General features: G+C 34.1%; 2 protein-coding genes across 5 annotated transcripts in view; one reads left to right on the plus strand and one right to left on the minus strand.

Moving 5' to 3' along the window:
- LOC136030564 (zinc finger RNA-binding protein-like) overlaps window positions 1–15,401 on the plus strand; it is a 64,580-nt gene that overhangs the window by 38,739 nt on the left and 10,440 nt on the right. For all 3 annotated transcript variants that reach the window (XM_065709626.1, XM_065709628.1, XM_065709627.1), the window contains exons 10-14: window positions 1,496–1,634; window positions 5,980–6,104; window positions 7,210–7,305; window positions 13,167–13,278; window positions 14,370–14,467. In XM_065709626.1, the coding sequence (XP_065565698.1) occupies window positions 1,496–1,634; window positions 5,980–6,104; window positions 7,210–7,305; window positions 13,167–13,278; window positions 14,370–14,467 (570 nt within the window). The remainder of the gene's footprint in view (window positions 1–1,495; window positions 1,635–5,979; window positions 6,105–7,209; window positions 7,306–13,166; window positions 13,279–14,369; window positions 14,468–15,401) is intronic.
- LOC136030566 (uncharacterized) overlaps window positions 1,929–15,401 on the minus strand; it is a 78,473-nt gene continuing 65,000 nt past the window's right edge. Inside the window, exons 3-4 of one of the 2 annotated variants that reach the window (XR_010618340.1) lie at window positions 7,930–8,073; window positions 1,929–2,169 (exon numbers count right to left, since the gene is read on the minus strand). The gene's annotated coding sequence lies outside the window, so the exon portion shown is untranslated. The remainder of the gene's footprint in view (window positions 2,170–7,929; window positions 8,074–15,401) is intronic. The other variant, XR_010618341.1, reaches the window with a different exon arrangement.

Raw genomic sequence — 15,401 nt, forward strand, 5'->3', positions numbered from 1 at the left:
TAAAGGGGCTGGAAACGGTAACTTTCAGTATCTACCTATAATGAAAGCGGAAAATTACCGTTGGAATTTGCATTGACATGCGTAATTTTCAGTATTGTCGCTTGCTGAAAGGCAGTCTCAATCAACATGAGTCTAATGGCCTGACCATCTATTTTTGACTTATTCGTTAAGTCTGGAAACCTGTCACCTTTTTGTTCGAATCTTGGTGTCACTGGATATTTAGCTTGGAACGGGGTCAGTTCCTTGACTGTAAGCTGAGCCAGAGTCGACTCAGTTTTAAATGTGTACCTGGAGAAATTTGGGGAACTTAACATGCAGGGTGTACGAAAGCACAGGATGTCTGATCCCCAACTCTATATTGCACTTCCTGGCAGAAGGGGCATGAAACGGAGGTCAATACCACCGGTAGGCACTGGAGAGTCCAATGTCGTTTCTTTAACTTTTTTTTTATCTTTACCTTAAACTACTACCTTTCCAAATTGGTAGTTTTTAAGAAAATTTGAAGCCCAAAGCTGTACAGTATGATGAATAAGAGTGAAAAAATATATGACGGAAAAAAAAAGTTTCTGGTAATTTAAAGACAAATTTTTCAAGTACATTTTTTAAGAAATATTCTCATCAACAACAATAGACAACTATATCACTCTAGCATCTTTTTTTGTACAAGCCCATTTTAGATTTATAATACTAATATGATGTGTAGGATTACTTATAGTGAACATTATACGTCTACAATTGGCAGTGGCATTGATTGGGGGAGGGAGGGGAGAGACAGTTTACTTTTTTGATATTTTCATTCATTATGCCTTCTCAGATATTTTTTACAGAAAAAATGACAAATTCCCCCCCCCCCTCTCCCTTCTAAATCTCCACGATTCGATACCACTGATAATTGGACGCATTAATAGTAAGAGAATGCCTCTATCAAATTGGAAACAATATTGACACGAGTGATTAACTAATGAGAGAAAACTGACTGCCGATATTTGAGGGCAATATAAATAAAAGGGTTTAATTCAGAAACTTAAATTTTAGCCATATCATTAAAACGTGCTACATATCAATATGTAAAAGAAAAATAATCCTATAATGTCCTGTAATTTTTTATATTTCTCGTATAATTTATCTATTTAGGAACTTCTTTCGGAATGTTTTCCCTGCCTCCGAAGTCTGTCCCACGTACCTGATTAATTTAGATGAGGTATTTTGTACTATTTATAGAAAAATCTTCTCGGTTACTATGACTTAGGGTTTGTTTTATTTTTTATTTTAAAATGTTTAGTGTGTTTTGGATCTTCGTTTAGTATTTATTAGTTGTTGTTTTTTTAATATCTCGATTGCTATTGATTTAATGTTTAAGATTAGATCATTGTTAAATGCTTAAGATAAGAGGAAAAAATTCCCGAAATAACGGAGAGATTCTAGAAACTTAAGGAAATTTGAAAATTCTGTATGAAAATTTTTCGTTTCATATAATTCTCTTGTGTATTTTTAGGCCGTGGATCCCGATGGAAAGTACTCAGTTAAGAGTGATCCTAGGACAGCTGCTTTGGTTATAACCAGAGAATCACCGGAATACGTTGTATCTGTTCGTCTTACTTTGACTTCGCCAGTTCTTCGTGAGGGACAAGGTGGTATGTGTAAAACAACCCACGTGGCTTTAATCTATTTCTATTTTATACCACTTTCTAGCAATAGAGTTGGGAATTCGATTAGCTTATTGATTACATGTCCTCGTTCCTTCTTATTTTTCAAAATGCAATTTCTTTTGAAAGGCGTTGATTTTTTTCCCTCCCAAACCGGTCGATCCGATGTTTCTTATGCCTTAGGGAAGAATGTTGAGTTAAAAGAATCTTTTATAATTGGATTATATATACAAATCTACAAAAGCAACAACCTGCAAAAACCAACAATATCGATCTACAAATCTACAATATTAAAGCATCTAGATCAGTATAAAAATAAATAAAGGAGTAAAATATTGAATGCATTCATCAATGATAAAACCACTGGTTTTTACTTTCTGTGCATCATATTTTCTGTGGTGACAAATTGTAGCCCAGGTCTATTAGTTTCTGGAATTTCTGAGGTGAACCAACAGTTTCTGAGGTGTGCCCATCGTGATCCAGGTGCATGGTTAGTTTATAAAAGGTTTATATTCCCGTTGCACTAGAAAAAAAATATTAAAGTTAATATTAACACCAAAGGTCTAATGGAGGATCTTTGATTGGCTTTGTATTTTCCAAGCTGTAACTTTTCCTGTCTGTAGCATTGAGGAGGGGACAACGCCTCTCGTATACTTAAAATAGTAATTATCCCTCGAGGAGGAGAGAGACATAAATATAAAGGCCAACCCAAATACGTAGTAATTTCTGTCGGTTCAAAGTTTTGATGTTGCTCCTTACTTTCAGCTGAAAAAAGTTCCTTTACTTTCAGTTTCCTTTCTGTAGTTTACTATGAATGTTTATCGTCTTTTTGTTAAACAAAATGGAGGTAAGGCCGAAAGCATTTTAGATTTTAATTCCAGTAACATGTCAATTTCTGGGCTTGAATCATTTTGCTCAGGCTAATTGTTATAGAGTTGAGTGTCCTCCCCTCCCCTATTTTCATTTAGGCTTTCTTCCGTCCGTTTGTGTAATACTCATAGTACTAAATGCCACCCTAACACAAGTATCTAAGTTGTGAGATAAATCTTTTTTTTTTTTTTTTTTTTTTTTTTTTTTTTTTTTTTTTTTTTTTTTTTTTTTTTTTTTTTTTAAGAATGCTGAGATATGAATAATGTAGAAACAAGGATTGAAGTGAAGAATTGAAATAGAGAAATTTTAAAGATTGTATAAAAAGAAATAAATGCTGTAAAATGTGGAACTGAAGTCCATTGCAACCCGATTTATCGCGGCTGCTGCGTGCACACCTCGTCTAATCAATTTTTACCGAAAATGAATTTATATGTGTCGGATGCAGTTTTTTATGCTTCGTTATCTGGTGACGATGAAAAATTCCACCTCTAGTACCGTACGTGGAAAAACAAGAAAAACGCGGCTCGTATTATCTCTATAATTCTGTATCAGAGATATAAATTACACATTGTAATAACTCGTAATATGTCGTATCTCTAATCTAAAAAAAAAAAAAAAAAAAAATCGACTCATGTCGAAATATTAGGTATTTTTATCTAAACAATTGCTCCATCAAATTAGTTTTTCCTTCTCCTGAACAATTTGATTTCTCCATTACACGAGGCCTGTAGGTAGCAGCCGTATTATGTGTTATTAAAAAAAAAGAACATCCTTAAAATCCACTGGTCAAGAGAAGTTAAAAGTCCAAAAAATGTAAATTATTTGAAGTTTAACAACCACTAAATTTTCTTAATCTTTTTACATTTAGAGACCATTGAGAACTTATTACTCCTGGTGATATAAGTCTTATATAATTGAGTTAAGTAATTCGATAAGCAGTAGACCTGATTCTTAAGTATCTTAAGTGCTCTTTATTTCTCCTAAGAAATATTTAAAAGTTTATTTAAAACTTATCACACCTGGCGAGATCAGTGGCGGTATAGTTGAGTTAAAAAATCGAAACTGATTCTTAACTACCCTGTAGAATGATTTGTCATTCGTAGTTAGAACAGGAGAACTGCATATCCAGAACAAAAGTTTTAGAAGTGGATTGAATATAAAATGATATTGTGCACGATCATTCTTCCTTAGAAATAGCGTTCTCAGAAGGATTCTAAGATATCATTTTATGTTTTCTAAATAGATACTCTGTAAGAGATATTTAGTAATATTTTTGTTATGTGCATTCACTTTTTTTCCCTTGCGTTAAAGATCTTATAAAGGTATTTGGGGTATGCTGCGGTACTTTCAGCAATGACAACACTTCAGAGTATGTCATGCCTACAATTCGGGGAGGGAGGGGTCACCACTCCTATCATTGATCCAAAAGGTGTCTGTCTCATGAAAAGGTTTTTAAAATGCATTTTTTTTTGTCCACCCCCTTCTTGAATTCGGCATTTTCCTGAATAATTATTACCCTTCTTTCGTTTTCTTCTGTAAGGGTTTTGTCAAATTAGTATTGTCTGACTTTAAGGAGTCAATGTACTGCGACCTAGCTTTTATTTGTGTTCTGTTCATCTGAAACTGTTGTGATAAAAAAGAAAGGAGAGAAAAAAAAAAATCGAACTACTAGCCAGATTGCTTGAAAGTGAGATCATGGTGGTTGAATATTATAGAGAATTTTACAAATGTTCATTAATTTAAATCACTATCTTTTAAAACAGATGAAATGTCTCGAGAAAATTTTCGAGGCTCGTTGAGAATTGGACTATTAGAATAACAGACTCGTTTGTAATGGGAAAGGGATTACTGAAAATCAAGTTGCCATTGATCCATGGCTTATTGGAGAAAACACCAAGACAGTTGATATTCTGAGTGAGAGGCCAAGTTGACATAAGCCTTTTTCAAGAATGTATATAAATGATGTCATTTTCCCTTGTTGATAGATAGTCTTTATCATCCATCCATCCATCCCATCTTAGGACAGAACTAAGTTAAATAGCTGTTAAAATCTAGGGATGAGCGTATCAAAATGTGATAAAAAATTGATCATGTCAAAAATGGGAGTCACTGTATGTCAAAAATAACCATTTAATCTATAGTCTTTGTTACAAAATTTTCCCTCCTTTTTCAAAGCTTTTAGTATTCTTGTTAGAGAAATCTTTCAACTTGTACATATGTATATAATCATGCTTTTTGTTATGTGTAAACATTTTTCTTGTTTCTTTTTAGGTGTTGGAATTCGGACGGCCAACCAACCCTGTTGTGTGGTTGGCTGTCCTCTCCTTTACCATTGTTAGGCAATAGTGTCTGTGGATCAACTGCTAGGTTTTTAATCACTACCCAAAAAAAGTAGGATAAAACCTTCTTTCCTTAAACTTTTCCCTTTTTTTACTGCTTTTGGTTTTGTCTCTTTATTTTTTTCAAAGTTAAATTCTGTTAATTGGCTCCAGGGTATGTGCCTCAAATTACATCCAGTGTATAATTGATTGTATAAATTAATTCAGTGCATAATTTTCCTGGTTGGATCCCCCTTAAGAAAATATTGAAGTCACCGAACTTGCCTAATTTATTCAAAGAATCAGTAATAAAACTTATTATTGTAACATATTTTTTTCAATGCTCTATATGGGGTATGAGTTTCAATTTTTGTAGAATATGTTTCTTTTTCAATTGTCAACCACTTGAATTCTCATCATTCAACGGCGCTAAAAATCACTTGACAATGGATAGAATTTTGGCACCCGAAAAAAAAACGAAACTAAATGGCGCATAAAATTGTTTGGATTTCAATGATGAATTAAAGTCACACAAATTGGGATAATTATCGTGTCTGAGATAAATATGCCAAAGAAATGGGGGCTTTTTCTCTGGTAATAGGGATATGCAAATTAATCTGGTTGAATATTTCGGATATGTAATCGATATCCATCCTCAGCGAAAAAGGAAATAACTAAATAAAAATCATAGAAAATACTCTTGATTACAAACGAAAATAAAAGAGCCTTAATATCACCAATCCCATGTAATTCAGCTCAACTTCGGCTAAGGTGGTGATATTAAGTCTTATTAAATATCCTTTAATTCTCATTAAGCTTCCGTGAACTTCCTTTAGGGTGGTAGTTTTGAGTCTTAATTTTCTTTAAATAATTTTTTAACTGATAGTTTAATCGGTTTTAATTAGTTATTTTATTTTTGCTGATTACGTACATTGGTTAAATAGCCGAAATAATTCTCTGGATCAGTTTCCATATCTCTGCTAGTACAAAAAGTCCTCATTTCTAGGAATAAATTTGATCTATAATACGGGATCACAGAGGGAAGTTTGTAATGACAAACTACGCATATGAGTTCTCCTGGAGTTGATCTATAAACATAGCAGCTTTAATATCACAGACACTAATGCCTCATCTCTCAATTCCAGCTGAAAAAGAAGGAACTAATAATACGAGCCAAGCTAAGACACCAGCTGTGAACGTCAAGGGCGCACTTGATCGCCAATCCTGTTTGGAAGCATTGGCTTCGCTTCGTCATACTAAATGGTTTCAGGTGCGACCCTACGGAATTTAGACCTAGTTCCTATTTAAGCTAGTTTAACTCACATGTCGTATAAATGTTCGGTACTAAGCTAGTCCTAGGTTAGATAATATTAATGTTTGAATTCGAGGGGTTTCGAAAGTGGTCGTACTAGGGGTTTTGTAGATCAAGCCAATACACATAATCATCATATAAGCACTGCTCCTGCGTGGTTTTATTGAGCTATTTCTAATCACAAATACAATCTGATATGGGACTTCTATTTAGTTCCCTAGTCTTATGGCAGCTTCTTGGTAACATTTTTCCGTCATGTTTTTAGTTATGAGACAAAATATTGGCGTCATTTTGATCTGAATTTAGATCATTGGCTGCTTATACACAGAATGAGGTTAGTACCTTTAGATTCTGTTGGTTTGAGACACGAAGTCGGTATTATTTGATTTTAGAGTTCATGCTTCTGATAAATAATAGCTCAATAGATGAGCTTTTTGCCTCCAAGTCTCGTATTTTTTTATTAAAATAACCATTTATTCAGTTATGAAATAGCTTTGATTCCCTTTTGAAAATAGTATCCTGTTAGCTATATGAATAGATTACCTCTTTAGAAATCAAGGGTAAGGCTGGCAGTGCTTATGGGATGACTGAGATTAAATGGTCAGGTACTATCATACGAAAAAATAGTTTCTCCCTTTTAAAAAATGTTGTACGTTTGAAATATTTACTTTGAAGTCAAGTATATTATTCTGTCCTCATTTTTATTCACTCTATTTTAACGAATTCTAACTGCGTATTTCTTGGTACCGAAATTTTGTACGTCATTATTTTTGAGGGTGACGTCATTATTTTTGAAGCTCCATCAAATACAATTTATTTGCTTGCTTTCTGCTTCTCTTTCTTGTTATTTTTTTTTTTCTATATTGGATCACTGTTAGTTGCGATACAATGTCAAAGTTGTGTTACGGAGCTTTTTAGTTGTGTCACCCTCGAAGAACGCCATGTTAGTGGCGTGGTACGACCACAAGATTATACGGAGTGCCGTAGCTTTGTGTTCTTATCATGTCATTCTCTTTGCTTTTTTTTACTTATCTATGTCTTTTGATCATTTTACTGGTTTTAGGCTAGAGCTGTTGGTCTGCCCTTCTGCGTTTTGGTCCTAAGAGTTCTTCGAGACATGTCGATGCGTATCCCTGCTCTTCGCCCCTTGAAGCACTGGGTAGGTTTTTTTTTTTTTTTTTTTCATGTATATTCAGTGTTTGAGGTTTAGCTAATTGAAAGTCTGGGGCTAAAGTTGGGTTCTGACTGAAGCCTAATTATGCTTTGGCAGGTAAATAAATCTTACTTCATGAGGGGGAGTTGTATTTGTCAGAAGAACCCCACTCCCTAAAAGAACTTAGAAACTTAACGGAACTATACCATTTGTTGTGCAAGCTATCCCCTCTCTTTCTTGCCGCCTGTCACGAGAAGGAATAAATATAGACGGAACGTATAGTGTAATTTGACCCCCTCCTGATAGATAGATAGATTTTACGTGTTAAATGAAGTATTGCAGATACATGCTTACTTACAAGGAGGAGGTTGTTGGTAGAATTTACTATTTTGACAGGTTTAGAGATGATTATTTTTTAGGTTTTATATCTCCTTGCGAATGTCTTCCTGTGAGCAAATCTTTGGTTTGCGTCTGCTTTGGTTTTGAGCTGCAACATTCGCTTCCCTGACTGGCACATTCGTCTTTGAAATTAAACAATAAGTTTCCTGTTGTTGCACTATTGAAAATGAACTTTAAGTATCCTTTTTGGATAACTAGACAAGTAAAAGATATAAAGCCGAAATGGCTTACCATGACGTAGCCAAAAACGAAAAATTTGAAACTTGTGTGTCTGAGGCAAGTTGGACGGAAAAGAAGACGAATCTCGCAAATATTTTGCCTGTATCCAACAGGGTGTCCTCAGGTTGACAAAGGAAGAATCCAAATCCTGGATAACTTTAAAAAAAGAAATAAAAGATTTTAAAAAAGGAAAGGTCAAATTGGTATATGCAATTGTTAGTCCATGCACAAATCGTAGAAAAATAGAATAACCACAGTTGAATTAGGTGCTTTTATAAGAACTGATTGTTGCTTGTCCTTGCGATTGCAACTGAGTTATGAACCATTATTTCTGACGATTTCCTTCGCTAGTTTTAGATGTACAGGTTTTTTTTTTACAATACCACTGGAAAATATTGGAAGAATTTTGCTTTTGATATATTAGAATTGAATGTCTTTCACTGGTTTAAGCTAAGATCAGCTTGTCATTATTAGAAAACATAATTAAAAAATGCAGGAGCTGTAAAAACGGTAATACTGAAAATAAGAAATAGATAAAAAAGTTGAAAAGTTTATGTATGAAGATGTAAAATGATGCACAAAGGAAGTAGAATGTTTTTCTATTGCTGAAGTTAATTTCTCTTGAAGTAATAGCCTACTTAAATTCTTTCTTGTTAGTCTAATTGGTTTTTAGTCTCCAATTTGCCTCGGTAGGGAGGAAGAATTTGATGAAAAGCCGCACCTAAATTGATTTAGTTTTTTTTTTTTTTCTTTTTAAATCCGCTAGTAGAAAAATCAGATAGTGATGTTGTTGCAATCAAGTAAAGAGAGAACCTGGCCCGTAGTAACCGAAAACTAAAAAAGACCAGTTAAATTAAAAATCAATTCTCATGGTTAAAACTGTATTCCTTTTATTTGTAACAAGTTAAATTGTAAAATCATCAAATATCAGAGCCTGTCGCACGACAGACCTAACAAAGAAAAAAACCCATGGCGGACGTGTTCTTGCGAGTACTAGGGAACCTACTGATCAACGTCAAATGATCGAGTTAGTATATAAGTAACCCGAATTTGAAAGTACTAATTTATGCATCCTCATGGGCACCGATGGGGTGGGGAGAGGAAAACGAAGAATTTAATGTAAAAATAGGAAAAATCTGACCATAGGAATTTCAGTACGTAGTCCATGGTAACATTGCGTCATCTTGTTTCCAAGGGAGTCAGATAAAGCCGATTTCAACCTCTTCACAAACAGCATCGATAGTGGCAGTACTTAATCGCTTTTGCTTAATTCAATTTTCTTAACATGCTTCTGTCTTTCTTTTTTTTTTTTTTTTTTTTTTTTTTTTTTTTTTTTTTTTTTTTTTTTTTTTTTTGAAGGTTGCGAGTCGTAAACAATAACGAATTCATGAAAAAATGCTTCATGGTGGTGCAACATTCAAGAAAGATATCGGTTAATGTCATTGTTTCTACCATAAAAATGGACTACGACCATAACATTATCCACCTCCTAACATTTTTTCCATCTAAATTCCGACGAAGAAAATTAGACTTAAAGACGTTAGACCTCCCTTGGAGCTACGGCGCATAGACTGTCTGCGAAATCTCTTCAAAAATTAACCATTACATGTGGAGTTACAGTTTGCGATTTATGAGACTTGGTTTTCAAGGTGATTTTGGAGAAATTAATTTTCTATCGAAATAATTCGGATAAACCTCGAAATATCCGGGAATCGATGAAGTACCAAATATGCTCATTTCCCTCAGCGCTTCCTCCAATACGTTATCATTTGAACACTATCGCAATTTAGATCCAAAGATACAAATACAAAGATACAAAGGGTCATATCAATCGAGGCATAGACTAAGCGATGTAACGGTAAGTCCGTATTTCTGACAATACTTTGTCACTTGGACACTATCACAATTATATCTTATACAAAGGGTCATATCGTTCAAGGCATGGACTAAGCGATATAACAGTAAATCTGTATTTCTGACAATATGTTATCATTTGAACACTATCGTAATTTAGATTCTACGTATACAAAGGGTCATATCGTTCGAGGTATTGACTAAGAGATACAACGGTAAATCTGTATTTCTGACAATACGTTGTCACTTGGACACTATCGCAATTTAGATCTTAGATAAACAAAGGGTCATATCGTTCGAGGCATGGACTAGGCGATATAACGGTTAATCAGGGCTACCAAAAAAAAATACAAAAGGGGCTACAAAAAAAAATGACAAAAAAGACCATAATGAAGCTTGTTCTGTACTTATAAAACTGTTTGGAATATTTTGTCATTCCTCGTCTGGGAATGAAATTTTCTTACCAAAAATCCTTTTTGGATACACCACCTTTGCATGTCTTAAATATTTTTTTTTATTTTCTTGACGGTAGATTAGATTCAGGAGCATAATGCATTTGCCTGTTCATGATATAGACTTTCAAGTATCCTAATGCCCTAATAGATTAGTTTTCGCTAACTAAGAGAAGATAATTCTCATTATTCTCGTAATAACATACTGGTACGAATAAATATTATCTAGCTATAAAATTATCATACCGTTAAAGTAAGTATCGTTTCTGTCTCTATTAACAATTAATAATGGAAGTTTCGTGAGGAGCGTTGAATGCTTCCTTTCGCATGACATATTAGGTCCAACGTTCTTTCGGGTGGTAGCAGAACTCAGAAGCTATTTCATCGTTTAACATGTAACAAGGATACGTACAACATACCATGATTAAAGACAGGTTAAAGACAAATTCGAAAGATTGTCCTTGTTATGAATGTAGAGTCATTGCAAACGCTGTTTGAAGGGGATATTGATATCCTTGTTCGGTAAATCCAAGCTGACCATGACTGGAGCCGAGCATAACTTGTTTACTTTAATTACGTTGTTACATATAATTCAGTAACTGCTAGGTGTATTCCTTTGCAGATACCCTCAGAAATATCGAAATTACTTCTACTACTAGCAACTAACTGCAGAACCACTGCGGAACTACGGCTGCAAAAGCTCTTCCTCCATCCCAATCTGCTCAACGCCTCCGTCTTTACATCCTCCCAGGAAGTTCCAATTTCCCTTGAATCTTCCCTTATGACCTTCTCCTATTCCATTCGGAAACGACCTGCTTTTTGTTTGGCTCTATATTGTTACCTGATAAAGACAGTTTCTGGAGATCTGTCATCCTTCATCCGCAGAAATTGCTCTAACCATATCTGCCTTTCTCTAATTATAGCCCTAGAAAGCAGGATTGAATATTTTTTTTTACTTGCATAATTATTGTGTTTATTCAGATCCTACTTTGCCCACCTTATAGGTTTTATATAATATTAAATTCTATTTAAACCTGCTTATGAGAGTTTCTTTTAGACTTTAATATGGACATATTGACAGAATTGTAACTTTTATAGGATCTTTATTCTTCTGAGAGACGATCGACAGTCATATTGTTAATTTTACTTGCATTAATTTACATCAATTTACTTACATTGAATTACATTAATTTATAAATTACTTACATTAATATACATCATTAATATTGACAGAATTGTAACTTTTATTGAATACGTATTCTTCTGAGATACGATCGACAGTCCCATCATTAATTCTACTTACTTCTTTGTTGAACTGTGTTATAATAACGCGTTCCTTCCTCGTTCTATCGTTATTTTGATTTGCGAGGCAATTTCCAAATGCCTTATCAATTAAATTACCAACGAGAATTATATTCTCTGGTAGATTAATTTCATTCATTTTTTTTTTTGGAGTCTTCCATTTCTGAGTCTCGGGATATATCCTTTGCAAATGCTTCCTATTCAGGATCAACACGCATATTTTTATCAAAGAAAGATTTTCGGAACACTTTCAGAGATTTTTTTTTTTTTCGACAAATTATGTGTTTGACTACGGTCGCTTCGTAGTAGAACAGGTAAGAACTGACGGGAATCACCCCCAGGGACTAAAACTTACCCTCTAAATTGCAAATTTGGATTTTTAGTAGATCGTAACAGCTGATCCATATTCTGTACAACTTGTTGTGGTAACATCGGTGCTACATTCATAAGAAAACAATCAATCTGAGCTAGTTAGAATAACTGGCTGCACGGAAAACACTGTTTGCAAATTTATTGTTTTCTTTGGAGAAGCTGATGCATGTGTTCTCTAGCTGCAGCTGACTCATCAGAATTTAGAACGTCCATGTTTCGGTCATCTTGGCAAATGTCAATGGCGTCCATACCGTATGGCTCCATCAAGAAACTGAAATTTTGACATTCTGTTGCGTTCGTATTTAACTTGAATGCAATAAAACGATAAGCATGTTCGATTGCAACATCCTTACATGTATTATTTCGTCACTCTTGCAGAATAACATCTACATTCAACTGGTTTTTGAATTTTTCCAGAGACCTTTGGGATCTGCAGGCCATCCAAAAACAAAACCCAAACGAAGGGTTCACTTTACAAATGACATCTTAACAGTACTGATTTTTCGAAACTATCTACCTACTGTTAATAATTGAATGTGAAGCCAGGAGCTAGGCAAGCTTTTTTTTTTTACATAAAATAACGAATATCATTCGCAGTAAGGAGATCTTCAGAACTTGTTGCGTCCTTCACATGACAGAGAAGAACCGCAGATGAAAGCATCCTGAATGAGCCATATACTTCGCGTTGTGAATTCAATCAACGACTTGCAATCGACGATTCTTTGTTCCAATATACTTCTTTTCCATCCCATTTAAATATTTTTAGGCATTTGCTATTAGTAATAGGAAGTCTTGTTTGTCTGCTTTTGATTCAACAGCTGGCTATGTCGAAAATAGATTTTCTATAATTGAACCTATTTTTTCAACAACTACTTAGTTTTCTTGGGCTTGGTCATTATCTTGCATTCATTATTGACATCGTAAATGAATATTCAATTCTTGAACGGTATGACGTTCTTTGGATATCACGGAGAAATAACATCAGTATACTTCAGCTGATGAAGCTGAATAGTTATAATTGACTGGGAGTTTCAGGCACTTTTCGATTATGCACGTAGATCTTTTGACAAAGTGATACCAACCAGTTCGAAAACCTGTTTAGGATTATATTTCCCCTTTTGGGAAATATTTCTAAATGACTTATAGTTTCGTTTCGCATGACTTTTAAATCTCTTTTTAATTTTCCGAGTATCGATTTATTTAAGAACTCTTAATTATTTCTCGCTGGAGGTGGTGTCAGGCTTTTTATATTCTTTTCTTTTTGTTTAGGCTCTGGAATTGATTGCAGAAAAGGTTTTGTTTAGTGCTGGTGCGCCACTTAGTCCCGGTGCGGCTCTAAGAAGAATACTAGAGGCTATTGCATCTGGATTTCTTCTCGAAGGTAAGGATTTTTCAGGGGTTTTTTTCTTCTTCTTTCTCTACCTTATCATGATTTTCCTCGAAAAGAATATTTAATTTTGCTTTTGTGTTTAAAATTATTCCTATTTTCTCGTGGGTTTCTTTTTATAGAAACTTCTTTTTTGCTTTTCAAATCCAATTCTTAATATGATAGCTTTTTTTTTAAGTAGTCGTAAAACCTGTCGCAAGAGAAGCGTAAAAAAAAATAGCTTAAAGTCATTTGTGAGGATCGAGAAAAATATGTTGTCTCCCTCTCCTATGCAAAATTTTTAAGTCCCTTTACCCCCCTCCCTCCCCAAAAAATAAACGTCTCCTGAAAGTCTCTCTACTCGAAGCAAGCTAGACTCAATTCATCACCAGCTTAATTACACCTACTGGTTGTTTGTATCGCGAAAAATATTCGCTTGGCTGCACATAGCCGTTGTAAAATGCCACGTCATTGATTTTGGATCCATTTTATTGTAAATAAAAGAGATTGATTCTGTGATATGACTATAAGCATTGAAGCAAGTTGATTTTGAGATTTGAATGTAAACCAAACATGTGTATACTTTGATTGTAAACAAAAGAGATTGATTCAGTGATCTGATTGTAAACATTGAAGCAACTTGATTCTGTGATTTTATAATAAACCAAATGTGTTTTTACTTTACTGAGTGTAAGGGGCTATTCAAATACAGTCTTGCATGCTGACTTTGTATCTCAAAACCATGTTTTTTTTTTAAAGGAAACAAAAAAACCTCATACCTTTTTTAATCTTGAAGCTATAAGCACTGTACTTGGTATATTGTCCAAGAAAGAAACAGACATATATTAGTTATTTAAGTTTCATTAGTTTGCCAAAAATCTTTACATATGTCTTAATATAAAACAGGGTCCAAGATACAAGTTTAGTTCCAGGGAGATATGTGATCGTTCTTATCAAGATTATTGATTGGTTAGTTACCGACACTCACCAATTATGATAGCCAATCATGTGACACTTTTCGATTATATGATATTGTGAATTGATTGGAAACAGAAGCTATGAAATTTCGTGTGTGAACTCGAATGCTAAAATATTATCTGATTCAGGTGGCCCAGGTCTACTTGACCCATGTGAGAAAGAGCCAACGGATGCTGCAGGAAATTTAACGAATCAAGAAAGGCTTGATATAACCGCTTACGCTCAGGTATTTTATTTTATGTTTATTTATACTTTTTTCTTCTTCGATTATATTATTTAAAAATATGATGGAAAAAGTTGGTGAAAATGTCAGTTGAAAGACAAAAGTACTCTGGAATAAGAATTCGGCAGTAGAGTCATGCAGAAGAATGTTAGTGAATAAATAATCAACTAAATAGAATGTACGTTTGAAACCAGGAATTAAATGATAAACTAGACAAGGTTGACGATTAGGAATAACTAGTTCTTCGTCCGAAATAAATTTCGCTTTTTAAATGCACTGAGGGAAAATTGGTATATTTATAGGCCTAACGGGGTATTGATGGGGCATAGAAAAGGCTTTGAGGAAAAAAAATCTGCCAAGGTCTGTATAAACGGATGACGTTTTTTGACTCATCACGCGTGTTTTAACATTTCTAAAGTCAATATTTGGTAAATTTCACTTTCAGTTCAGTTTTTAACAATGAAAGGCTCGTTTAAACTTGTCAAGGCTGTTAATATACCAACTGATTTTGTTCTCAGCTCCTTTTAAATGCTTTGCTTCAGTCGCAATAATCAGTTTTTACAACTGTGATTTATTTATCTGTTTTCCCAGTTCTAGCCGTAGTGTAAGTGTTAGGAACCTAGCAATCTGTTTCAAAGGGTTAGTGGTACCAATCAAATCAAGTATGAGTCGAAATTTAACAATCCAAGCCCAGTCTTGCTAAAAAATTCTATCAATTTCTTAAAATCCTGGAATAAAATCTGCTCGTTTTAAATACATAAATAATGTCATCTTTTTATGTCAATAAAAACAAGACCCCAGAAATATGTTTTCAAAATGGATATCAGATGTTGCCGAAGAATGTTTTCCAGCGCGGGGGGGGGGGTTACAATTTTTTTTTAAAACACAATAAAAATTTGTTTATATTCATTTATGTTAAGTTTTTACGAGTCAGACA

This window comes from Artemia franciscana, chromosome 8 (genome assembly GCF_032884065.1).
Source record: "Artemia franciscana chromosome 8, ASM3288406v1, whole genome shotgun sequence".
NCBI classification, from domain to species: Eukaryota; Metazoa; Arthropoda; class Branchiopoda; order Anostraca; family Artemiidae; genus Artemia; species Artemia franciscana.